This window comes from Apodemus sylvaticus, chromosome 3 (assembly GCF_947179515.1).
Source record: "Apodemus sylvaticus chromosome 3, mApoSyl1.1, whole genome shotgun sequence".
Classification (NCBI taxonomy): Eukaryota; Metazoa; Chordata; class Mammalia; order Rodentia; family Muridae; genus Apodemus; species Apodemus sylvaticus.
The window spans coordinates 86,174,224-86,200,725 of record NC_067474.1 but is presented as its reverse complement, the minus strand read 5'-3'; the positions used below and the strand labels follow the sequence as shown (position 1 = coordinate 86,200,725).

The window sequence follows — 26,502 nt, the reverse complement described above, 5'->3', positions numbered from 1 at the left end:
ACATTTCTCTGGAAATTGGGGCCCCTGAGGAGTACAGCCAGTGTCATATGCAGAAGGAGAATCCATTTTTTGCTGGATAATCTCCTACATTTATTTGAAGTTTTACTCTATGCTTTAATAATTAATGATAAGAGGTATTTTCTACAAAATCAATAAGAGAATAAAAACCAATTTGAAAAGTGCTGTTTATTTTCCAGTATTTACAAGGGTGAATTTTCTTCCATCTAATCACTGTAGGTCATTTATATTTAGGTACAAAGAGAAAATATAGCCCATTATCTAAGCATGCATGAACAATAACTATCACAATGGAGAAAGAACAATGAAAAGGAGAACAGGTTCTAGAAATCTTTGTTATTCCCATGCTAAGTGGATCTGTCCTTTCCAAGACTTTAAAAAAGATTGACTGGACTGGAAAGGCTAAAAATCCTACCTAATTCCCCCCTCCCCCCCCCCACACACCAAATACTCCTGAGATTAAAGGTGAATAATTTCCTATGGTTTTAAAATGTGACCCAAATAACATATAAGTATAGAAACTATCATTTCCTCTTCACTTCCAAGATTAATTGCTGTTGTGGAGCTGACCAGGTGCTACAGATGCTACTTAAACCTCAGGGAACTTTGGATGACTATCCTTGAAAATTCAGCTCCAGACTAGTTGCACAGTTCCCACATGAGCTAGTACCTACCAGCCAGGACAGAAAGAGTAGAAAAACATTTTCACATATTATTTGTGGAAAAACTGTGCATAAGGAGGCCTTTTTGAAGTTCTTATACTTCTGTCTCTTTGATACTTATTTCCTGGAGCTCTTACAATTGCATATATCAGTCAGGGGTGAGAGGGGTAAGTTGCTTTGGCAAGATCTACTCATTTCATGATTAGTAATTAAGAATGACTTGCTTCACTGATGGTGGAGGTAGAGTTGAAAATCTTAGCTAAGAATTTCCAATTCTCGTGGCCCTGAGATTATCCTTTTCAAAAAACATTAAGACATTCAAATCCTGAGACAAAACTTACTTGTATCTGTAAAAATATGAGCTACATAACTGTTATATAGCACTTTCCTCTGAGATAAAATACCTCATATTGGAGGGAAGTTTGTTAGACATAGGATGCTCTAAAGGTAGGAGAAATCTTGTAATGAAGCTTGTATCATTCCTGTTCCTGTAAGTAACCCCAATAAAACTGACTGGTTTACCAAGTAGGACTTTGGTAATATTCTGTGCTCTGTCACTGGTCCTATCGGTGGTAAACAAACATTTGTTCCTGTCTCCCCAGGTGTAATAGCACCCAACAACTACTCAGAAGAAACTCTTCTTCAGTTTACTTTGGCTCAAACAAACCATACCTTGATGAATAGTCTAAATTTTTGCCTAGTAAAAATGGACAATAATGTATTCAAGATTCTAATAATATATTGCATTATCTATTTATACTGAGAATTTTTAAGACTATACTATTTTATAAAATTGAAGCACAATTCTTTCAATTCCCCACAAATTCCATGTTTTTCCTTATGCTCAGGCTTCTACCAGAGTGTTATCCCAACTATTCCTCTTCAACATGCCACCTCTCCAGATTTTGGACAATGACTACTTTTTCTTCAAAATGTGTATCACTTGGCATCTCTGCCAAAAGCTCTTTTGTCCTTTTTCATGTCACACAAGAGCATATATTCTAGTCACTGCTCCAATAATGATAGCAGTGTGAAACTCCGGCAGAAAGTGACACATGGGCTTCATTTTAAAATTACATTTTATATTGTGAGGCAAGAGTTTAGGCCTAGGAAGTACAGAATGCCTAAAACAAAACAACCAATACAACAGATGGCATGGATGGTTCTAGATTGCTGTAAGAATAGTGGTGGTCTACAAACAGGATTTAAATACAAGTAATGGTAGTCCCTTCAGATGGGCCACGTCAGGGTCCTCAAAAGGGCATAATAAAAACAAGTGGTAATGATCAACTCTAGATAGTTAACCTCAAATTATCTTCAGGAAAATCTGACCGTGGATCATATTTGTACCTTTTAGGTAGTATACTGGCTGGTTTTTGTGTGTCAACTTGACACAGGATAGAGTTATCACAGAGAAAGGAGCTTCAGTTGGGGAAGTGCCTCCATGAGATCCAGCTGTGGGGCATTTTTTCAATTAGTAATCAAGAGGGGAGGTCCTTTGTGGGTGGTACCATCCGTGAGCTGTTAGTCTTCCGGTTCTATAAGAGAGCAGATTGAGCAAGCCAGGGAAACCAAGCCAGTAAGAAACATCCCTTCAAGGCCTTTGCATTAACTCCTGCTTCCTGACCTACTTGAGTTCCAGTCCTGACTTCCTTTAGTAATGAATAGCAGCATGGAAGTGTAAGCTCAATAAACCCTTTCCTCCCCCAACTTGCTTCTTGGTCATGATGTTTGTGCAAGAATAGAAACCCTGACTAAGACAGGTAGTAAACTTTTCAACCTTAGATATACTTATAAAAAAAAACCATATTCATGTTCTTATATCTTATACATCTACTTACAGCAAACTAAATTCTGAGTATAATTGGCTCAAAAAACAATCCTGATCACTTTTCTGGAAGTTCCCACCTTGGTAGAAGTACAGGGAGGGTATAAAAGGAAGAGAAGAACTATACAACCTTATGTTTGCTAGGGTGTAGAGGTTTTTATTTTGCTCAACCGTTTCTTTTTCTAAAAAGATATTTATGCTTCTTGCTTGTTTCAATTAAACTTCTAGGACTATTTCTATTTCAAAAACACAATAGTAAAAACTAAGGTTGAGGTGAAAACCAGAAAAAAAACTAAAGATGTCCTCATAGTAATAACTTGTAAGTTTTGATGAGATGTCTACAAGAAAAACAGCAAAGTTAGATGTAAGGAAATGTCAGTGAGAAATGTCAGTGATCTATTTCAAAATTTCCCTTTAAGAAGTGGTAGCTTTGAACAAAAGGAACAACATTTAATGGAAAGTCCATGCCGTCTCCAGCTCACACCTTCACTAGCTTCACCCCCACCCCATACCAATAGCAATCTGGGATTTTCCTATAGCAATAGTACTATGTTGAATTTGTTTATGTGTCTGTATTCCCTATGAGAATGGAATGGAACACACTCAAAATGTCTTCTTGTATCTCTGATGCCCAGAAAAGACCCAATAGGCCTTTCAGGCTGTTGTAACTCTGGTCAGCACACATTTCCTGGGACTTCTACATTCTAGCCATGCTCAGGTCCTCCCTAATAGATCGAAGAGGTATGTAACTGCAGTAAGGCTTCCCAATTTTCTGATTTGCAATTTGAAAATTATTGCTTTTGCAGCGATCACAAGTTTAGGAACCATCTCCCCACCACACATACACAGCACATAGAAATTTAAAACCTTTGCTGAGAACTTATAAAGTCCAATGTTCTTCACCTGAGGGATGGGGTGGGATAGGTGTTTGATTTTAGAAAAGATGGATGTATGGATAAATGAAGGTATTTCTTAGGTGTTGAATTTTGCCTTCATAATGGAATAAAGAAAGCTACAAATCTAAATTCTGCCTCCTCTCCCCATTTTATTTCAAGTAACACCCAAAAAAAGTTCATATTTAATAGTTACTTAACATACCATGGCAAAGTATACTATATTGAAGAAAGCCTGGTGAGGCTATATTATTTTAACAATATATGGATTGGATACTAGCATAAAAAGGCACACTCTATCTCATGAAGGCACAATTTGGAGAGGAACCTGAGCCACCCTCTTTGTGGCATATGTTTAAACTTGCTTTGTTCTTCTAATTTACTGTTCTTGGGTGGTGACATTGCAGCTGGAGCTGCAAACTCAGCTTCTTTAGTGGTCCTTGAATTACAGGGCAACGTTTCCTTTCTTTACCCTTCATTATCAGAACCGAACAAGAGGTACTATCTACACCTGGTGGAAAAATGTTTTCCAAAAGTGCAAGCAAAATCTATTGCTCAAGGTGCCCCTCAACCATGTGGCAGGACACCCATCTGGAGAGACACATCTCCCTTGAGGTTTCAGAATTCAAAAGGTGAAGGTAAAACTGATAATGTTCCAGGTGGTATGAAAGAACATGAAGGAATTTTCTTTTTTTTTCTTTGTTCTTTTTTCCAACTTCAGTGATTCAGTGACTTTATTATTTTTCTCCCCGAGTCTTCAAGAAACTGCCAAGCTAAGTTGTACCTCATGTTCAACCCCGAAAAAGTATGTTCTCTTAATTTTCTAGAAGGCACTAAATACTAGAGCCTGACATTACAAGAACTGACCTGACTTATAGGATCATTCTTAAGTCTATAACTTAAAGCATTTTAGAGGAATTGTATTGATATATTGATATCTGTATCTTTTTCTCTTAATGCAGTTATTTATACTTTTAGAATAAGAGTTAATTAACCTAGTCATGATCTGTTAACATGCTGATTATCTTCCCTGCCTTCAAGTAAGCATATTCCAAACTATAGGATAAGTACAAGGGCACAAAACATTATATGGAGTACTCCTTAAAAGAGCTTTATCAATATTTTAGTCACTAATTTTAACAATCTTGGACTCAGATTCAGCCTTCATTTCCATATCCAGTTATACTATTTATCCCTATGGTACTTGTGTTGGTTTGTATAGAAATGGCTCCCATAGACCCATGTGTTTGAATGATTGGATCATGGGGAATAACATATTAGGAGATTTGACCTTATGGGAGTAGGTGTTACCTTGTTGGAGGAAGTGTGTCATTTGTGAAGGAGGGCTTTGAGGTCATATATTTTCAAGCTACACCCATTATGGTACACAGTCTCTCTTTGTTGCCTATGGATCAAAATGTAGATATCTCAGTTCTGTCTTCAGCACCCTGTCTGCCTGTATGCTGCCATGCTTCCCTCATGACAATAATGGACTAAACCTCTGAACGTGGAAGCCAGCCCCAATTTAATTTTTTTCTTTACAAGAGTTGTCTTGGCCTTAGTGTTTCTTCATGGCTATAAAACCCTAAGATGGTACTGTGTTAAGAAAAAAAAATCATATAGAAAGATAAAGAGAAGTCAACTGGCAATGCTTTATGTTCCCATTCTATAGTGAGAATTTTGGTTTCTTTAAAAACCCAGTTATGTTACATGAATGCATTTTTGTTTTAATCCCAGGTGTGAGATAAAATAGCATAATCACTGCGGGTGATTATGATTTTCCTCATGCTCTAGAGGTGTGGTTTTTCCAGCTGCAGATAGTTTCTGAGAGTATGTGATATTTGGAATTCTGGGAACTTTCTAGAGGGAATAAATGCCAGAGCCCTGAGCCTAGTCAGGGCTAGAGGCATGCTCTAAGGAGGCTGCTGTTCCTGCTGCTGGTTTCTGTTGCTGCTGTTTGTGGAATGGTAGTGATCAAAGAGAATAAGAAATTGGATATCCTGACAGCAAAGACAGGACTTACCCCAAGGAGCTCAATGCCCCTAATTAGCAGGAAATAGTCTAAAGAGCTCTGTGCCCCCTTTCTCTCTAACCTTCTTTCTATCCTACCTAGTGTTGGTGGGAGGGAGGCATTGGCATGGAGAAGGGTGGCAGATATAAGAGCCCAATAATGTGGACTAATGCCTATACCATTCAAATGAAGATTCTAAAACAGATAATCAAAAAGACTTTTAGATTTGGCTTTCTAACTTGCTTCCAAGTGATGTCCACTGATCCTTTAGTTATTCACCAGTTCCTGTATAGCCAGACATTCTGAGAAATTTACCAGCCTTGTATAGGTACGTTCCCTTGGTTTATATTATGTCTATATGCCATTTTGTTTTCAAATTAAAAATTTTGTCTATCTGTCTCAATTTGATCAAGGATCTCTTAACGAATATAATTTTTTTTTTAAAAAAATCTTTAGGTCTAGCCCTTTTCTTGAAATATAGAAGATATTTAGCATAAAATTAAATTTATGATTTTAAAATTAATTCATCTTTGAAAATACAGTTTTCAGAACTACACAAAAAAATCATCTCATGAAAGAGCTACATGTTTTCTGAAATTTTCCTCTTCTTTTGTCCTATATCCTTATGTCACCAATCTTATGAGCTACAAAGCTCACATTACAACAAAAACACACTGTGTAGTGCCCTCCAAAGGCAATGCTACATGGGAAAACATTTGGGACCCCACATGCTACTTAACCATCACAGTCACATGTTAGAACACAGGCAAGAAATCTCTTTGGTAACTTAGTTCACACTTCATCTTTTGATTCACAGAGATAATTTGAAGATTATTTCATCTGAAACATAAAAATACAGCTTGTAGACTCTAACTGCATTTTTCTTGAGGAAAAATACAGCATTTTCTGGAAGTGGAAATGTTTTCTAGTGGTATTTAGATTGAGGCATTCTAGTCAGCTCTGGAATGCCAGATTTCCTGCCAAATTCTGAACTTGATCCATATGCAAATTAGCGAGACAAGACTCCCTACTGGTCTTCAAGTCAGTTCAGGCAGGATTCCATGGATTCATCTGCTCCTGTGTTGGAAATCTCACTGAAATCTAACTATTTTGAATGTGAAGTAGTAAGCCAAAGGCATACTTAAGCTTCAGATCCAGACAATTGTAGATCTTCATGCCAACAGCTCATACTTTTATGGACAAATAAGTTAATATTTAGTGTCTCAGTTTTCTTATTCATAAGATCAAAATAATGTTTACCCAAGAGATTTATATTATGTATTGGATATTATAGGTTAAAAGGGAATAATAACACATAGAAAATACTGACAAATGGTATGGGATTCATTGACATGATCTCATACAACAATCCTGAGGACTCCTTGCAGTGAAACCTTTCACAGAACTTATATTTTTTTTCTCTCTGGGATGATTTAGGGCAAGTAGACTACTGAGCAACTCACGTTTGTAACCTGGGTGTTCCCACTTATTCTGGAGGCAGCACTCTCTGTTAGTAAACATACTCAAAGCCACTGGTGCTGCTGCAACCTTTCCTGACATGTAATGGGGAAGCATAGTCCTGCACAGAAATATACCCAGATGTTAGTTTACAAAAATTTCACTAATTTCTTGTCATAAATACCCCCAGTAAATAAGGAAACTAAAAGTTCAAGAAGCCTAGTTCCAGACCTATCACAAATGATCTCCACTGTCACAAGCTTAGCTCCACACCTGACTGTCATGATCTCCCATCTTTCTGGTTACCCATGATCAACTCCATACCAAGAGACCTAGCTCCAGATCTGTGGTTTGGGAGCCATCTTTGCCTAGGTTAGTTAAACAGCTTTTCTATCAGCTTTAGCTGTCTTAGTTCAAGTCATTCAGCTCCTATACTGATTCAATGTAAGGAAGGCTAGATTATCATGCCAGACAGATAATCAAAGAAATCCATATTCTCAGGTCAAAGTATGAAAACAACTACCCTGACAAAATGTAAAACTCTGTTCCCAGGAAGCAGAGTTTAAAAAAAAAAACAATCATAAGATGAACCAAAGAATTCAAGGAGCTAAAAAAACATAAGCAAAGACTTCATTGAGCCTCAAGGGGAAAACAACAAATGCTTTTGTTAAAAACAAACAAAATGGAACAAACTACTGAATGAGATGAAAAAGATAATATGGGATTTGAAAGCTGAATTAAATAAGGAGATAGAAACATTAAGGAGAGCAGAAGCTAAAATGAAGATGAAATTGAAAAATGCAGTATTACAATTAGAAAACAGAGGAAATTCTTTCAAGTAAAATGAATCAAACAGAAGGTAGATTATCAAGACTCAACAATAGAGGATTGAGGTGAAATAGGAAAGAATAAGTTTTTAAAGCCCAGGAAAGGAACATGTGGAAAATGTGGGCCACTGTCTTACTTAGGGTTTCTATTGCTATAATAAATAACAAAAAAGCAAATTGAATAGGAAAGGGTTTATTTAGCTTATACCTGAAAAACAACCACATTGTTGTTCACCAACAGAATTCAGGACAAGAACTCAAATAGGGCAGGAACCTGGTGACAGTAGCCATGAGGGCTACTTCTTACTGGTTTGTTTACCATGGCTTGCTCAGTTGGCTTTTTTATAGAACTGAAGACCACCAGCCCATGGATGGAACCACCCACAATGAGTGGGCCCTTTCTTCCCATCTATCACTAATTAAGAAAATACCTTGCAGTCAGACCTTATGGAAGCATTTTCTCAATTAAGTTTCACTCATTTCAGACAACTCTAGTTTGTTTGTAGAGTTGATATAAAACTAACCAGCACAGACACTATCAAAAGATGAAATCTTTGAATTATAGGCATATATGAATAAGATGATCACACATGAATGGTGGAGACCATATTTACAACAAGATCATAGAAAAAAATTCATAAACTAAGGAAAGACATATTCATACAGGTAGAAGAAGCCAACAGAACCCCTACTAGACAAGATCAGAAAAGTAACACCTCACAACATATCCTACTTTAAATTGAACAAAGAAAAATATTGAAGGCTACAAGAGAAAAATATATGAGCCACATCTAATTGCAAACACATCAGAATAGCAGCTGATTTATCTTTTTCCTTTTTTCTTCTTTCTTTCTTACTTCCTTTCTTCTCCTTTTCCTCCTTTTCCTCCTCCTCTTCCTCCCCCTCATCCTTCTTTTTTGGCTATAATTGTTGTTTTGAGACAGGGTCTCATTATGTAGATCAGTCTGGCCTCTATCTAACAGAGATTCTCCTGCATCTGCCTACTGAGTGCTAGAATTAAAAGAATGCACCATTGCACCCCGTTCACCAGCTGATTCTCAATGGGAACTTTGACAGCCGTAAGAGCCTGGAAAAGTGTACTACAAGTTCAAAATGACCATGACTGTCAACTATTATACCCAGCAAAACTGTCTGCCATATTTGAAGGAGAGAAGAAAACATTTTACAAAGTTAAAACAACTCATATAAAAAAACACAACAAAGAAAATAGAACCCTGAAAGCAATACTTAGATCTGAAGAGAAGAATATGCACACTCAAGAAATTCTAGAGAGAAAATAAATGAAGCTAAATTTCCATGAAAGAGAAAAGAAAACTAAAAACACAAATGTAATCTCTATATACCTTTCTATGATTTAATAACTCCTAAATAATGGTCTCAGCTCTCTAATGAAAAGAAATGGGTTAGCTGAATGTATTAAGAAACAAAAGTCAATGTATCTATTGTCTACAGGAATCAACCCCAAAGTTAAAGGATATATATATATATATATATATATATATATATATATATTCCAAGCAAATAGGTTAAAGAAGAAAGTAGTGGTTGGCATATGATAGAACAGACACCATACTAATACTAATAGAACTTGACAAAGAATGGTACTTCACTCTAGTCAAGGGATGAGTTAATCAAGAAAATGTGACAATATCAAGCATATAAGCACCAAACTCAGGTATACCCAATTTCATAAAAAGCATACTAATGGAATTAAAGACATTTTCAAACAAACACAATAATAGTAGGTTATTTCAGTGTCCCACTTTCTCCAACTGATAGGACATCTGGTTAGAAAATAAACAGAAACGTGCAAATTAAATCTTACATCAAATGAGTCTAACAGATCTATACAGATAATTCTATCTAAAGACTGAAGAATATACACTCTACTCAGGAGTACATTGAAGCTTCTTTACAATAGATCACCCATGCTGGGACAAAATAACAAAACCTTAACAAATACCCATAACATTCTTGACAGAAGTAAAAAAAAAAATACCTCCTAAAATTCATATGAAAGCAGAAAAGAAGCTAAATATACCAAGCAATCCTGATCAAAAAGTAATATTCGAAGGATTGCCATTTCGAAAGATATATTATAGAGTTGTAGTAATAAAAACTATAAGTATTGGTACAAGAAACCAGTTATGTAGACAAATGGAATCAAATACACAAGACCTAAACATGAGTTGCCCATAACTACAACCATCTGGTATTTAACAGAGGCCAAAAGCCTAGAGAAAGGATAGCATCTTCAACAAATGATGCTCGGAAAAGTAGATATTAGCATGCAGAAGAATGAAGTTAGACATCTGTGTATCACCATGCACAAAAATTAACTCCAAGTTGCTCAAGCACCTTAATTTGAAACCTGAAACATTGGCAGTTCACTATAAAGCATAGCCATGGGAGAGGACTTTATGAATAGGACTCCATTTATCCAGGAGTTAAAATAATCAATGAGTGAGTCCTCATAAAACAACACCATATGCCACGTACCATAAACCTATACCACTCCTTGCCACATGTCCAAAGGACTTGATATTCTCCACATATACTTACTCAGCTGTGTTTACTGGGGCTCCATTTATAAGAGCCAAGAAATGAAAACAACTTAATTGTCCTTTCACGGATGAATGGGTAATAGAATTGAAGTACACATATACTAAGCAATTCTATTCAGCAGTAAAGAAAAATGAAGTCATAAAATTTGAAGATAAGTAAATGGACTTAGGAAAGATTATATTGAATGAATTAGCTCAGACCCAGAAAGAAAGACATCACAAGTTTTCTCTCATTTGATCTCCCTAGCACCAAATCTTTAGAAACAAGTATGCAACATAGAATCTAGGAAAGTGTGATGGTACAACAGGGTAGGAGGTGTTGGGGCTGCAAATAGCAGGATATGGGTAAAATAAAGGTCAAAAACAGAAAAATGAGAGGAGGCACTAACTGGGAAGGGCAGGGGGAGGCCATTATAGAAGCAGAAGGAATGAGAGGTGATGGACAAAACCAAGATTGTTTGATAAAGCCTGAAGAAACCTTATTGCTTTTCACTTACCTATAATTATACAATTATACATAATGGGAGCTACAGACTAACAAAAATCACAGTATTGGGTATGAGAAATCTCTCTTTGAGTGGTTGGTCAGAATACTGCTGTTGCTACTGTTGCCTTTCAGAGGTTGAAGGTAACACTCTATTCCTAAAGACACTATACATTCATTACAGGGAGCACAGATTATTTTTATTTAAATTGGATCTGACCTGAAATCCTCCTTCCTGTGTTCTAGCTTCCATAAGGCTAGAAAATACAATGGAATAATTCTAAAGAAGTGTTTTAGTAAAGTTTCTAATATTGTGGTAAAACCATGATCGGAAGTAACTTGGAGAGGAGAGGATTTATCTTTTAAACTTCCAAGTAAGGGTCTATTACTGAGGGACAAGAAGGAAGGTCAAGGACCTGGAAGCAAGAACTGAAGTAGAGGCCATGAAATAGCAGGGCTTACTGGCTTGCTCCTTATGGCTTTCTGAGCCTGCTTTCTTACAGCACCTAGGAACATCCCAGAAGTGGCACTGCCCATAACTAGCTAGGCCTTCCCACATTAATCATCAATCAAGAAAATGTTCAACATGCTTTTCTACAAGCCAATCAGATGAGACATTTTCCCAATTTAGGTTTCATCTTCCTAAATGATTCTATCTTGTTTCAAGTTTGACATAAAAGCTAACCACTATAGGATGGAAACAAAATGGTCCCAATGAGCTGCAACACATAGGAATTATAATAATGACCAGCAGGACAGATATCCACAAACGTGCAACAACAGCTGTTTTGTTGTAAATAAAGTTCACTCAACAGGAATGTAATCATGAACACTACTATAAACCTAGCCAACTTCCCAGAGCTAGTGAGGTCATGGATCTTAGACAAGAATTTATGACTACCACTTTGCTAGGTCAACAAAACTCCTACCTATACTCTAAAATTTACCCACAGACAAATGTAGGTACCATCCTTCATTAAAGAAACAACTCTTTAAAGCAAAAGGAGACCCTCACAGAAAATCACAATTGAACACAATGCAAAGATCAAGGATCTTGGGGAATTTAACCTCAGTGGGTACATCCTAAAAGCTTTTTAAAAGCATCTATTGCTAAGGAAATATTGGGTAAAAGGTTGCAGAAAAATTAGAAGATGCAGAACACCAGAAGTCCACTGTGAAACAATTTCTCATAGAAAGGGTACATACAAGACCTGAGCAGTGGCAATATCAATATGCATATTAACTGAGGAGAACGAAAGCCTTACAGAACCTCACCCTGTATAAAGAACGTTGGACAATTATGATCGTGGAATAGAAGGAGAATTAGGGATGAGTCCCCTTATTGCTTATTCAACAGAAGTGATCCACCCTGAAACCATATACACACAAACAATAAAAACAGACTCCGGAGGTTGTATTTATATTCTTATGTTCACAGACACAGACGCACACACACACACACACACACACACACACACACACACACACACGACAATAATGATAAAAGATCAAAGTCATCAGTTGAGATTGTGTATGGGGTACATGAAAAAAGTTGGAGAGTGAAGACTTGGGGGAGAGGTTAGAAAGAGGAAAGGGAAGGAGGAAACTGATATAATTATATTTTAATTAAGAAATGTCTTTTTAAAAATTGAGGCACAATCTAGAAGCAGATTCCTGCCTCTCTGAGTGCTAGTCCATTCACATCCCATAAGCATGGGTCTTAAAACTTCAAGATGGAAGAGGGAATCCTAGAGATAATTAGATTTTAAACTCTGATGTTCACAGTGCTTGGTTCTGATACAACCTTTGCAGAATGTGCATGTCATATGAGGTCATGGGCTCACACCTACCTATCTGAACAAGTGCAGCTGAAGGGCCTGTTTGAGTGCACAGAAACACATAAGACACACCATCACCAACAAGAACAACCAACAACAACAGCAGCTGAGGCAGCAGCAGCAACAGCAGCAATTTATAAATATAGTTGCAAGGCCAAAGACAATTATCTCCCAAGGAAAGGAGCAGTCAATAAAAATACTATGTAATGCACCTTCTCCTCCAATTTGGCCACATGAATAGTAACCAGAATTCCAAGCCCTTTAACCCAAGCCCCAGCTTCCTGCGGGACCCGTTTGCTAGCCTCATGAATCTTTCTCTTTTCTCTGAAACACACATTTCATGTTTCTTTTGAGGTAGCTCCAAATCTATACAAAGTGCATCCCATCCCTCAAGGCTGGAGCCCAAGATTTCTAGGAAACTTGGAGAAGTCCATTGCCACACTCAGACTCCCATTAGAGAGACAGCAGGATACAAGGAGCAGGTTCCCAAACCGCCTGGGAGCGGGAAACAGGAGCGAACCCTGGCTGGTGAAGTCCTTTTCCACGTGGTGGATGAGAAAAAAGGCGAGTGGGTAGCATGCAAGGGTCTTCCTTGACTCTGTGGCTTCTATGTCCTGGTGAGATAGGCTCCAAAGGGACCAGTACAGCGCCAAGCAAGAGACATTTGCTTACAGTCTCAGTGTAGGATCAACACGAAGTGAGCCCAGGGAACAGCCCAGGGAGTCAGGGTAGGGGGCTAAGGTAAGGCTAACACACAGCAGATGACTACAGAGGGCCAAAGCCCCTATCTCGAGGACTGAAGCAAATCCCACATCCTAGCCGCTCTTCTCTACTGAGATGGGTTTCCCACCAGCGCGTGCCTACCCTCAGAGCCCTCTCATTCACTCTGCACCTTGCGAATACCGCACGCCCTGCAGCCTCCCCCGGTGCCACCGCACCTGGATATGGCAGGAGACCTCCGAGTCGTCCAGCAGTCGGATGGTGCATTTCATCTCCTGGTTGAGCGATTTGATACTGGAGCTCCGAAAGTGAATCATTTTCATAGTCCTTCTGCCCCTCGGCGCACAGTGACAAGAAGCGAACATACACAGCAGCAGGCGGGAGCCAGCCGTGGGAGGCGCGGGGCCCGCGCGGCCCTGGTCCACGCGGACATTCACACGTTCTCAATACAGTCGCGGCTCCGGGTGCTGCTCCGCCCGGAGACGGCGGCAGCGACAGCGCAGGGCGCCTGCGGCCACCAGCGGCGAGTAGCGAGGAGAGCCCGTCCCTCCCTCTCCTCTTCACAAGCTCCAATCCCCGCCTCCTTCAGTAGCTAGCTCAGAGGGCACCTCCCTTGGCTTGGGCTCGAGGCTGAGGGCGGTGGGAGCCCGAGACCCTCCCAGGGGGCTCGTGGCTGGAGGAGCGCAGGGGCGACTGTGTCCTGACGCCCAGCAGCTCTGGCGGGGCCACCTCCAGGGCTGCTGCTGCGTCAGGCTAGGCCCTGATGCTTTCCTCAGGCTGGCCGTCTCCTCCCTCCTCCCATCGCGGTTGCTAGATGGTCCCTGCCCTGCTTCCCTGGGACTCAAAGGCGCCCTGCATTGTGAATTCCCGGATCCTGGCGGCCAGCAAAGAGTGGAGAACAACCCACACACCCTCAAGGGAATTCCGCTGATGGAGAGGACTGTTGGGCTGGTAGGGATTATCAAACAATGGCAGGAGGCACAAGCATTGCACTTGCACACCGCCTTGGTAACAGTCTCGGATATTCCTGGCCGATTTAAAAGTTAATATTAACTGAGATGAGCTCCCCTTTTCTGTCTTTAATTGGAATTGCCTTTTTTAAGTAGTGTGATTTTTTTTATGACACTATCGCCTTAGACCACAACTAGAAGCCCTACTGTACCCCACCCTCTTTAGAGCGTCTCCTCCACCTCCAACTGCATAGGAATCTAGTAGGAGTCTAATGACAAAGACGGCTCCCATCCTATTTTAGTCTCCTCTCTGGGTGCTGGAAACCCTGCAATTCTCTGTTGCTCTCCAGGAATTCATTGTCATCCCAACGTGCTCCTGTCCCTGTGTGATATGCTTTTCTTGAGTAAGTTCAAGGGTTGGCAGAGAGGTTGCAGCAGTTACAGGTAGGAAGAACTTCGAGACGGAGGGAGGGAAATTAGAAAATAGGAATTAAATGAAAGCTGCTTTGCTCTGTTGTTTCTTTTTCAGCGAGGAAAGAATGGTTGCCACCAGGAAGACTTGTTAGCTGTCGATTCTTTAATGGTTTGCTACATATGCAGCCTCTTCATCTGGAGGGATGCCCTGTGCTACAGACGGAAAAAGGCTGGGAAGGGATTGGTTGTGGCTGGCAATGCACTTGGAGTTCTCCCTCTGTCTATTCCCTATTTCCTCCGCTCGCCCAGCACTAGAAATCACCCTACAGTCAGGCATCTGCTCCTCATTCCTCCAAATTCCAACAGCTATCAATCTGACTGCTCCTTGTCTGAACCTGAGCACTAGAGATGGTGATGCAGGAGGATGGAGAGTGTGAGGGACAGCCTGGATTGCTTAGTGAGACTGTGTCAAATAAAAGGAAGAGAGGAGAGGAAAGGAGAGGAGAGAGAGAGAGAGAGAGAGAGAGAGAGAGAGAGAGAGAGAGAGCGAGCGAGCAAGCATTTAGTATATTATATCTTAGTCACTGTTTTATTGCTATGAAGACACAGCATGAGAAAGGCAACTCTTACAAAAGGAAGCATTTAATTATGGGCTTGCTTGCAGTTTCAGAGGGTAGTCTGTTATCATGGAGGGAGCACGGAGGGAGCATTGACAACATGAATGGCACAGGAGCAGTTGAAGCCCACATCTTGATCTGTAAGTAGCAGAGAGAAAGACAGACAAAGACAGAGAGAGACAGAGACAGATGATGTGCCTCCCTGTCATGCCGTGGCAACTGAGCATTCAAAAAACCCTATAGAAGCCATTCTTAAAACTCAACACAAATTATCATAGCTGAATTATGACTTTGAAATATTTAGTTAATTGTTTATGAGCTACCATAGACTAGGATCTGATAGATCAGATTTGAGGATCATGGGAGGATAGAAATTATAGATGTCAATGCAATGGTATATGAGCCCATGATACATTCCTACATATAGTCAGGTGAAGATGACGTATTAGTTACTTCTTTATTACCGTGATAAAATACTGCAGGCAAGGCAGCTAGTAAAGGAACGTATTTAGTCGGGTTTACAATTTGAGCAGGTTAGAGTCCAGGATGACAGAGTAAAAGCATGGCAGCAGGAACAGCTTAAAGCTTACTTCTCTGAACCACAACTGGGAAGCATAGAGTACACTGGCAACAGCACCAGACTAAACCTCAAAGCCTACCTCCATCCCCTTCAACAATGTCGCACACATACATCTTAATCCTTCCTGTGCTGCCTAGTCCTATGTCAGCCTGATAGAATCTCAAATAATCTGATAGAAAAGAATCACAGTTGAGAAAATTTCTCTGTAAGATCCAACTGGAAGGGATTTTTTTTTTCAGATAGTTCATTGGTACTTTACAGAAACACAACCAGTTTTCACATGCTAATTTAGTAGTGTACAACCTCAGTGGGTCTATCTGTTAAATATTTTAAGCATATCAGTGGTGGGTAATACTCTTTTTTTTATTTTCTATATTCTTTGCTTACATTACAAATGGTTTTCCCTTTCCCAATTCCCCCCTCATCATAAGTCCCATAAATCCCTCCGCCTCCCACTTCTCTGTCCTGGTAATCCCTTACAATGTTGCATCAAGCCTTTCCAGGACCAGGGCCCTCTCCTTCCTTCTTCGTGGGAATAATTTGATATGTGAGTTGTGTCTTGGGTATTCAGAGCTTCTGGGCTAATATCCATTTATCAGTGACTGCACAAATCAAAACAACCCTGAGATTTCACCTCACACCAGTCAAAATGACTAAGATTAAGAACTCAGGAGACAGCAGGTGTTGGCAAGGATGTGGAGAAAGAAGAACATTCCTCCACTGCTGGTGGGATTGCAAGCTGGTACAACCACTCTGGAAATCAGTCTGGCACTTCCTCAGAAAACTGGGCATGACATTTCTGGAGCACCCTGCTATACCACTCCTAGGTATATACCCAAAGGATTCCCTGGCATGCAATAAGGACACATGCTCCACTATGTTTATAGCAGCCTTATTTATAATAGCCAGAAGCTGGAAAGAACCCAGATGGCCCTCAGTGGAGGAATGGATACAGAAAATGTGGTATATTTACACTATGGAATACTACTCAGCAATTAAAAACAATGAATTCATGAAATTCTTAGGCAAATTGTTGGAACTGGAAAATATCATCCTAAGTGAGGTAACTCATTCACAAAAGAACACACATGGAAGGGAAGTTTTAACATAGTGATTCATTTGGGATGGCCCGTCCCATTGTGGGTGGTTTTACCTGGCCTTGGCTATATAACAAAGCAGGCTGAACCACCCAAGGTGAATAAACCAGTAAAAAGCACCCGTTCATGACCTTTGCATCAGCTCCTGCTTCCAGGTTCCTGCCCTGTCTGAGTTCTTGCCCTCACTTCCTTTGCTGAACTATGGAACTGTGAAATGAATGCTTTTGTTCCCAACTTTCTTTTAGTCAAGGTGTTTCATCATCACAGCATTAGAAACCCTAAGGAAGAAACTTCCCAAGCAGATCCACAAACAGGGAATCAAGTATGCAAACATATGAACATATCAGGGAATTCTCATTCAAACAACCACATTCAAAGCTCTCTGGTCTCCACATGCTCACAGCCACATCTTAATGCAAAATGCATTCGGTTCAACTTCAAACATTTTTATAACCTTTCACATGCTTAACACAGTTAAAAGTCCAAAGTTTCTTCTGAGACTCAAAGTAGTCTCTTTATTGCAAACTCCTGTAAAATCAAAGAGAAAATCACATACATCCAGCATACAATTGCACAGAATGTACATTACCATTCTAAAGGAGGGGGGCATAGTAAGAAAATACTGGATCAAAGCTGTACTGAAAACCAGCAGAGCAGACATCAAATCCCAATGGGATTTGTCAATTTGCTTTGGGCAATGAACAAAGTCAACGAGCTTAGACAGCTTTACTCTTCTGGCTTTTCTCCCTCTCTTGGCTGGTTCAACTCCCGGTACACAGCAGATATTCCCCAACTACGGCATATCCAAAAGCTTCGGGTCTCCGATCCAGTCTAGGCTTCACTTACACAGATTCACAAAATGTCTTCTCAGGGCCTCCATTCAGGGATTCCCCAGCCACAGGCACGGCCTCTGTGGTTCTCTGTAACCATGGAGGAAGGGAGCATGGCCCCTTCACTTGGATAGCCTTCATGACTCTGAAACCAGCACCACACGTGTGGCACAGTCAAGTCTGGCTACTAACTTGGTCCCATCCAATTACACTTGCAGCCAATTGATTATTGCTTTTAACAAATAGAAAATTCCTTGTGCCTTTTTCTTTCAGAAGTTGTAATTTTAGTTAGGTGATGTCTTGTCCCTTTATTCCAATGCAGGTCAGGCCTATCCTTCATCTCCTCATCTCTGTCAGAACAAACCTTGGCTCCAATTTACATTTCCTGGTGCTCTTTTTCTCTTCAAGTAGTACTTTTTTTTTTGTTGTTGTTGTTAAAATACAAGAATGTTCCCCAGCCAATGGCCAATATTCTTCTCTTCTCAAACCTCTTGTCTACATAGCTCTCAGTGCTACTCCCTTTCCAGCTCCTATTAGGATGCCTTTATTAAGCTCTTTCCACAACATTCAACTGCTTTTGTAATCTAAATTCCCAACATCTTTTACAGTTCCTCAAAAACAACGTTGTCAGCTTGTCAGTTTCTTCCCATGAACAGCCTACTTCCTGCTACCAATTTTTGTCTTAGTTTTCCATTTCTGTGTTAAATGACTATGTACAAGGTTCTACATAAAGTAGAACATCTAATTGTGCTTACAGTTTCAGAGAGTACAGTGGCAGAATGAAGGCATGGTGGCAGGTATAGCTGAAATTTATCTCTAAAAGACAAAGAAAAGGCACTGGGGGTTTGGGGAGGCTTCTGAAATCTTAAAAGCACTCCCAATTACTTGCTTCCTCAAGCAAAGCCACAACTCACAATCCTTCCCAAACAGTAGCAACTGGGAATTAGGTTTTCTAATCTGTTGGCCTATGAATGTCATTCTATTTAAACCACCAAACTGAGAAACATAATTTATTCCTGTAAGATGAACAGTATATGCTTTGAAACAAGAACACAATCTACCATGTTGTGGTATTCCTCTCTGCCATCACTATGAGTAGACACTCTTCTGTATTCTACTCTGCTACAATATTTTACCTTTATAAGGTTTCATGGGTATTGTAGATATTGCTTATGTTAATTCTCTTTAGTGGAACATAAAAAAAGAAAGGGGGGAGTGGTGGCAAGCTATCTCAGTGAGTAAAGAGATTAGACATGAAAAAGACCAAACCCATGTCTTCGCCAGACACCTCAGATTCTTTGTTCCAACTTTCTTCTTTTCAGCTAGGACAGCAGAGTCAGGATTCCCTGCTGCTGGAGCTCCAGCTACTGGCGTGGAGCCACCAGTCCTTCCACTGCAGCTGATGCTCCTCATGTTGACAGTAGCCAGGTCTTTTGCTAACAATCTAGATCAGAAATGCTCAACAGGTTACCAGATGCTTTTTTAACAATAATTTATTTTTTAATTAATTTTGCATCTCGATCACAGACCCTCCTCCCTCTTTTCCTCCTAGTCCCACCCTTACAAATCCCTCACCCTAATCTCCCCTCCTGTTCTCCTCAGAGAAGGGGACATCTCTCTTGTATACCGCACCATTCTGTGATGTCTAGTCCCAGCAGGATTGGGCACATCATCTCCCACTGAGGCACAACCAAGCAGTCCAGGAAGAGGAAAGGGGATCCAATGGCAGGGAATATCCAACAGAGGGCAAATATCTAAAATATATAAAGAATTTAAGACACCAACAAACCAAATAACCCAATTAAAATGGGGTATAGAGCTAAACAGAGAATTCTCAACAGAGGAATCTCTTTCTTTTTAATTTTAATTTTAATTTTTTATTCAATAAATTCTTTTTTTAGGTATTATTTTTTCTTTTTTTTTTATTCGATAAATTTTTTATTTACATTTCAAATGATTTCCCCCTTTCTAGACTCCCACTCCCCGAAAATCCCATCAGCCCCCTTCCCTCCCCCTGTTTTCCCACCCAACACTTCCCACTTCCCTGTTCTGGTTTTGCCCTATACTGCTTCACTGAGTCTTTCCAAAACAAGGGGCCACTCCTCCGTTCTTCTTGTACCTCATTTGATGTGTGGATTATATTTTGGGTATCCCAGTTTTCTAGGTTAACACCCACTTATTAGTGAGTGCATACCATGATTCATCTTTTGAGTCTGGGTTACCTCACTTAGTATGATATTCTCCAGCTCCATCCATTTGCTTAAGAATTTCATGAGTTCATTGTTTCTAATGGCTGAATAGTACTCTATTGTGTAGATATACCACATTTTTTGCATCCACTCTTCTGTTGAGGAATATCTGGATTCTTTCCAGCTTCTGGCAATTATAAATAGGGCTGCTATGAACATAGTGGAACATGTATCCTTATTACATGCTGGGGAATCTTCTGAGTATATGCCCAGGAGTGGTATAGTAGGATCTTCTGGAAGAGAGGTGCCCAGTTTTCAGAGGAACCGCCAGACTGATTTCCAGAGGGGCTGTACCAATTTGCAACCCCACCAGCAGTGGAGGAGTGTTCCTCTTTCTGCACATCCTCGCCAACATCTGCTGTCTCCTGAATTTTTAATCTTAGCCATTCTGACTGGAGTAAGGTGAAATCTCAGGGTTTCTTTGATTTGCATTTCCCTAATGACTAATGAAGTTGAGCATTTTTTAAGATGCTTCTCTGCCATCTGAAGTTCTTCAGGTAAAAATTCTTTGTTTAACTCTGTACTCCATTTTTAAAATAGGGTTGTTTGGTTTTCTGGAGTCTAACTTCTTGAGTTCTTTATATATATTGGATATTAGCCCTCTATCTGATGTAGGGTTGGTGAAGATCTTTTCCCAATTTGTTGGTTGCTGATTTGCCCTTTTGATGGTGTCCCTTGCCTTACAGAAACTTTGTAATTTTATGAGGTCCCATTTGTCAATTCTTGATCTTAGAGCATAAGCTATTGGTGTTCTGTTCAGGAACTTTCCCCCTGTACCGATGTCCTCAAGGGTCTTCCCCAGTTTCTTTTCTATTAGCTTCAGAGTGTCTGGCTTTATGTGGAGGTCCTTGATCCATTTGGAGTTGAGCTTAGTACCATTTCAAATTATTTTCCCTTTCCTGGATCCCGGCTCCTCAAAAATCCCATAAGCACTCTTCCCTCCCCCTTCCTGCTTCCCTGTCCTGGTATTCCCCTACACTGCTGCACTGAACATTTCCAGGACCAGGGACCTCTCCTTCCTTCTTCTTGGGCATCATTTGATATGTGAATTGTTTCTTGGGATTCCGAGCTTCTGAGTTAATATCTGCTTATCAGTGAGTGCATACCATCTGTGTTCTTTTGTGATTGGGTCACCTCACTCAGGATGAGGTTCTCCAGTTCCACCCACTTGCCTAAGAATTTAATGAATTCATTGTTTTTAATAGCTGAGTAATATTCCATAGTGTAAACACACCACATTTTCTGTATCCATTCCTCCATTGAGGGACATCTGGGTTCTTTCCAGCTTCTGGCTATTATAAATAGGGCTGCTATGAACATAGTAGAGCATGTATTCTTATTACATGCTAGGGAATCCTCTGGATATATGCCCAGGAGTGGTATAGTGGGGTCCTCTGGAAGTATCATTCCCAGATTTCTGAAGAACCGCCAGACTGATTTCCAGAGTGGTTGTACCAATTTGCAACCCCACCAGCAGTGGAGGAGTGTTCCTCTTTCTCCACATTCTTTTTTTTTTTTATTCGATATAATTTATTTACATTTCAAATGATTTCCCCTTTTCTAGCCCCCCCCCCACTCCCCGAAAGTCCCGTAAGCCCCCTTCTCTTCCCCTGTCCTCCCTCCCACCCCTTCCCAGTTCCCCGTTCTGGTTTTGCCAAATACTGTTTCACTGAGTCTTTCCAGAACCAGGGACCACTCCTGCTTTCTTCTTGTATCTCATTTGATGTGTGGATTATGTTTTGGGTATTCCAGTTTTCTAGGTTAATAACCACTTATTAGTGAGTGCATACCATGATTCACCTTTTGAGTCTGGGTTACCTCACTTAGTATGATGTTCTCTAGCTCCATCCATTTGCCTAAGAATTTCATGAATTCATTGTTTCTAATGGCTGAATAGTACTCCATTGTGTAGATATACCACATTTTTTGTATCCACTCTTCTGTTGAGGGATACCTGGGTTCTTTCCAGCATTTGGCAATTATAAATAGGGCTGCTATGAACATAGTAGAGCATGTATCCTTATTACATGGTGGGGAATCCTCTGGGTATATGGCCAGGAGTGGTATAGCAGGATCTTCTGGAAGTGAGGTGCCCAGTTTTCGAAGGAACCGCCAGACTGCTTTCCAGAGTGGTTGTACCAATTTGCAACCCCACCAGCAGTGGAGGAGTGTTCCTCTTTCTCCACACCCTCTCCAACACCTGCTGTCTCCTGAATTTTTAATCTTAGCCATTCTGACTGGTGTAAGATGAAATCTTAGTGTTGTTTTGATTTGCATTTCCCTAATGACTAATGAAGTTGAGCATTTTTTAAGATGCTTCTCCGCCATCCGAAGTTCTTCAGGTGAGAATTCTTTGTTTAACTCTGTACCCCATTTTTTAATAGGGTTGTTCGGTTTTCTGGAGTCTAACTTCTTGAGTTCTTTATATATATTGGATATTAGCCCTCTATCTGATGTAGGATTGGTGAAGATCTTTTCCCAATTTGTTGGTTGCCGATCTGTCCTCTTGATGGTGTCCTTTGCCTTACAGAAACTCTGTAACCTTATGAGGTCCCATTTGTCAATTCTTGCTCTTAGAGCATACGCTATTGGTGTTCTGTTCAGAAACTTTCTCCCTGTACCGATGTCCTCAAGGGTCTTCCCCAGGTTCTTTTCTATTAGCTTCAGAGTGTCTGGCTTTATGTGGAGGTCCTTGATCCATTTGGATTTGAGCTTAGTACAAGGAGACAAGGATGGATCAATTCGCATTCCTCTGCATGCTGACCTCCAGTTGAACCAGCACCATTTGTTGAAAAGACTATCTTTTTTCCATTGGATGTTTTCAGCCTCTTTGTCGAGGATCAAGTGGCCATAGGTGTGTGGGTTCATTTCCTGGATCTTCCATCCTGTTCCATTGATCCTCCTGCCTGTCACTGTACCAATACCATGCAGTTTTTAACACTATTGTTCTGTAGTATTGCTTGAGGTCAGGGATACTGATTCCCCCAGATTTTCTTTTGTTGCTGAGAATAGTTTTAGCTATCCTGGGTTTTTTGTTGTTCCAGATGAATTTGATAATTGCTCTTTCTAACTCTGTGAAGAATTGAGTTGGGATTTTGATGGGTATTGCATTGAATCTGTATAGTGCTTTAGGCAAAATGGCCATTTTAACTATATTGATTCTACCGATCCATGAGCATGGGAGGTTTTCCCATTTTTTGAGGTCTTCTTCCATTTCCTTCTTCAGAGTCTTGAAGTTCTTGTCATACAGATCTTTCGCATGTTTGGTAAGAGTCACCCCAAGATACTTTATACTGTTTGTGGCTATTGTGAAGGGGGTCATTTCCCTAATTTCTTTCTCAGCCTGCTTATCCTTTGAGTATAGGAAGGCCACTGATTTGCTTGAGTTGATTTTGTAACCTGCCACTTTGCTGAAGTTGTTTATCAGCTGTAGGAGCTCTCTAGTGGAGTTCTTTGGGTCACTTAGGTAGACGATCATGTCGTCTGCAAATAATGATAGTTTGACTTCCTCCTTTCCAATTTGTATCCCTTTGACCTCCTTATGTTGTCGAATTGCCCGAGCTAGTACCTCAAGTACAATATTGAAAAGATAAGGAGAAAGGGGGCAGCCTTGTCTGGTCCCTGATTTCAGTGGGATTGCTTCAAGTTTCTCTCCGTTTAGTTTGATGCTAGCTACCGGTTTGCTGTATATTGCTTTTACTATGTTTAGGTATGGGCCTTGAATTCCTGTTCTCTCCAAGACTTTAAGCATGAAAGGATGCTGAATTTTGTCAAATGCTTTTTCAGCATCCAATGAAATGACCATGTGGTTTTGTTCTTTGAGTTTGTTTATGTAGTGGATTGTATTGATGGATTTCCGTATATTGAACCAACCCTGCATTCCCGGGATAAAGCCTACTTGATCATGGTGGATGATCGTTTTGATGTGTTCTTGGATTCGGATGGCAAGAATTTTATTGAGTATTTTTGCATCGATGTTCATAAGGGAAATTGGTCTGAAGTTCTCTTTCTTTGTTGGATCTTTGTGTGGCTTTGGTATCAGCGTAATTGTGGCTTCGTAGAAGGAACTGGGTAGTGTTCCTTCTGTTTCTATTTTGTGGAATAGTTTGAAGAGTATTGGTGTTAACTCTTCTTTGAAGGTCTGGTAGAATTCTGCACTGAAACCATCTGGTCCTGTGCTTTTTTTGGTTGGAAGACTTTCTATGACTCCTTCTATTTCTTTAGGCTTTATGGGACTGTTTAGATGGTCTAGTTGGTCCTGATTTAATTTTGGTATTTGGTATCTGTCAAGGAAATTGTCCATTTCCTCCAGATTCTCCAGTTGTGTTGAGTACAGGCTCTTGTAGTAGGATCTGATGATTTTTTGGATTTCCTCAGTTTCCGTTGTTATGTCTCCCTTTTCATTTCTAAGTTTGTTAATTTGGATACTTTCTCTGTGCCCTTTGGTCAGTCTGGCTAAGGGTTTATCTATCTTGTTGATTTTCTCAAAGAACCAGCTCCTGGTTTTGTTGATTTTTTGTATGGTTCTCTTTGTTTCTACTTGATTGATTTCGGCCCTGAGTTTGATGATTTCCTGCCTTCTACTCCTCCTGGGTGAAATAGCTTCTTTTTGTTCTAGGGCTTTCAGGTGTGTCATTAAGTTGGTAATGTATGCTCTCTCCATTTTCTTTTTGGAGGCACTCAGGGCTATGAGTTTTCCTCTTAGCACTGCTTTCATTGTGTCCCATAGATTTGGGTATGTTGTGTTTTCATTTTCATTGTGTTCTAAAAAGTCTTTAATTTCTTTCTTTATTTCTTCCTTGACCAAGGTGTCATTGAGTAGAGTATTGTTCAATTTCCACGTGTATGTGGGTTTTCTGTTGTTTCTGTTGCTATTGAAGACCACTTTTATTCCATAGTGATCAGATAGGAGGCATGGGATTAGTTCTATCTTCTTATATTTGTTGAGGTCTGTCTTGTGACCAATTATATGGTCGATTTTGGAGAAGGTACCATGAGGTGCTGAAAAAAAGGTATATTCTTTTGTTTTAGGATAGAATGTTCTATATATATCAGTTAAATCTAATTGGTCCAAAGCTTCAATTAGTTTCATTGTGTCCTTGTTTAGTTTCTGTTTTCCTGATCGGTCCATTGAGGAAAGTGCAGTGTTGAAGTCACCCACAATTATTGTGTTAGGTGCAATGTGTGCTTTGAGTTTTAATAAAGTTTCTTTTATGAAAGAGGGTGCCCTTGCATTTGGAGCATAGATGTTCAGGATTGAGAGTTCTTCTTGTTGTATTTTTCCTTTGACCAGCAAGAAGTGTCCCTCAGAGTCTCTTTTGATGACTTTGGGTTGAAAGTCAATTTTATCTGATATTAAAATGGCTACTCCAGCTTGTTTCCTGAGACCATTTGCTTGTAAAATTGTCTTCCAGCCTTTTACTCTAAGGTAGTGTTTGTCTTTGACCCTGAGGTGTGTTTCCTGTAAGCAGCAAAATGTAGGGTCCTGTTTACGTATCCAGTCAGTTAGTCTGTGTCTTTTTATTGGGGCATTGAGTCCATTGATGTTAAGAGATATTAAGGAATAGTGATTGTTACTTCCTATCATTTTTGACGTTATTTTTTAAATTTGATTGCTTAACTTCTTTTGGGTTTGATGAAAGGTTACTATCTTGCTTTTTTCAGGGTGAAGTTTCCCTCCTTGTATTGGTGTTGTCCTCCTATTATCCTTTTTAGGGCTGGGTTTGTGGATAGATATTGGGTGAACTTGGTTTTGTCGTGAAATATCTTAGTTTCTCCATCTATGGTGATTGAGAGTTTTGCTGGATATAGTAGTTTTGGTTGGCATTTGTGTTCTCTTAGAGTCTGCATGAGATCTGCCCAGGACCTTCTAGCCTTCATAGTCTCAGGTGAAAAGTCTGCTGTGATTCTGATAGGTCTTCCTTTATATGTTACTTGGCCTTTTTCTCTTACTGCCTTTAATATTCTTTCTTTGTTTAGAACATTTGGTGTTTTGATTATTATGTGACGGGAAGTATTTCTGTTCTGGTCCAGTCTGTTTGGAGTTCTGTAGGCTTCTTGTATATTCATGGGCATCTCTCTCTTTAGGCTAGGGAAGTTTTCTTCCATAATTTTATTGAAGATATTTGCTGGCCCTTTAAGTTTTAAATCTTCACTCTCATCTATGCCTATAATCCTTAGGTTTGGTTTTCTCATTGTGTCCTGGATTTCCTGGATATTTTGGGTTACAAGCTTTTTGCATTTTGCATTTTCTTTAACTGTTGAGTCCATGGTTTCTATGGAATCTTCAGCATCTGAGATTCTTTCTTCTATTTCTTGTATTCTGTTGTTGATATTTGCATCTCTGTCCCCTGATTTCTTCCCAAGGCTTTCTATCTCCAAAGTTGTCTCCTTTTGAGTTTTCTTAGTTGTTTCTACTTCTGTTTTTAGATCCTGGATGGT

At 39.9% G+C, this 26,502-nt stretch overlaps 1 protein-coding gene across 1 annotated transcript in view; it reads right to left on the bottom strand.

Moving 5' to 3' along the window:
• Nucleotides 1–14,043, bottom strand: part of Frmd3 (FERM domain containing 3) — a 207,214-nt gene extending 193,171 nt beyond the window's left edge. The window contains exon 1 of the mRNA XM_052176669.1: nt 13,543–14,043. Coding sequence (XP_052032629.1) covers nt 13,543–13,689 — 147 coding nt within the window. The 5' untranslated portion in view covers nt 13,690–14,043. The remainder of the gene's footprint in view (nt 1–13,542) is intronic.
• Between the last annotated feature and the right edge of the window lie 12,459 nt (nt 14,044–26,502).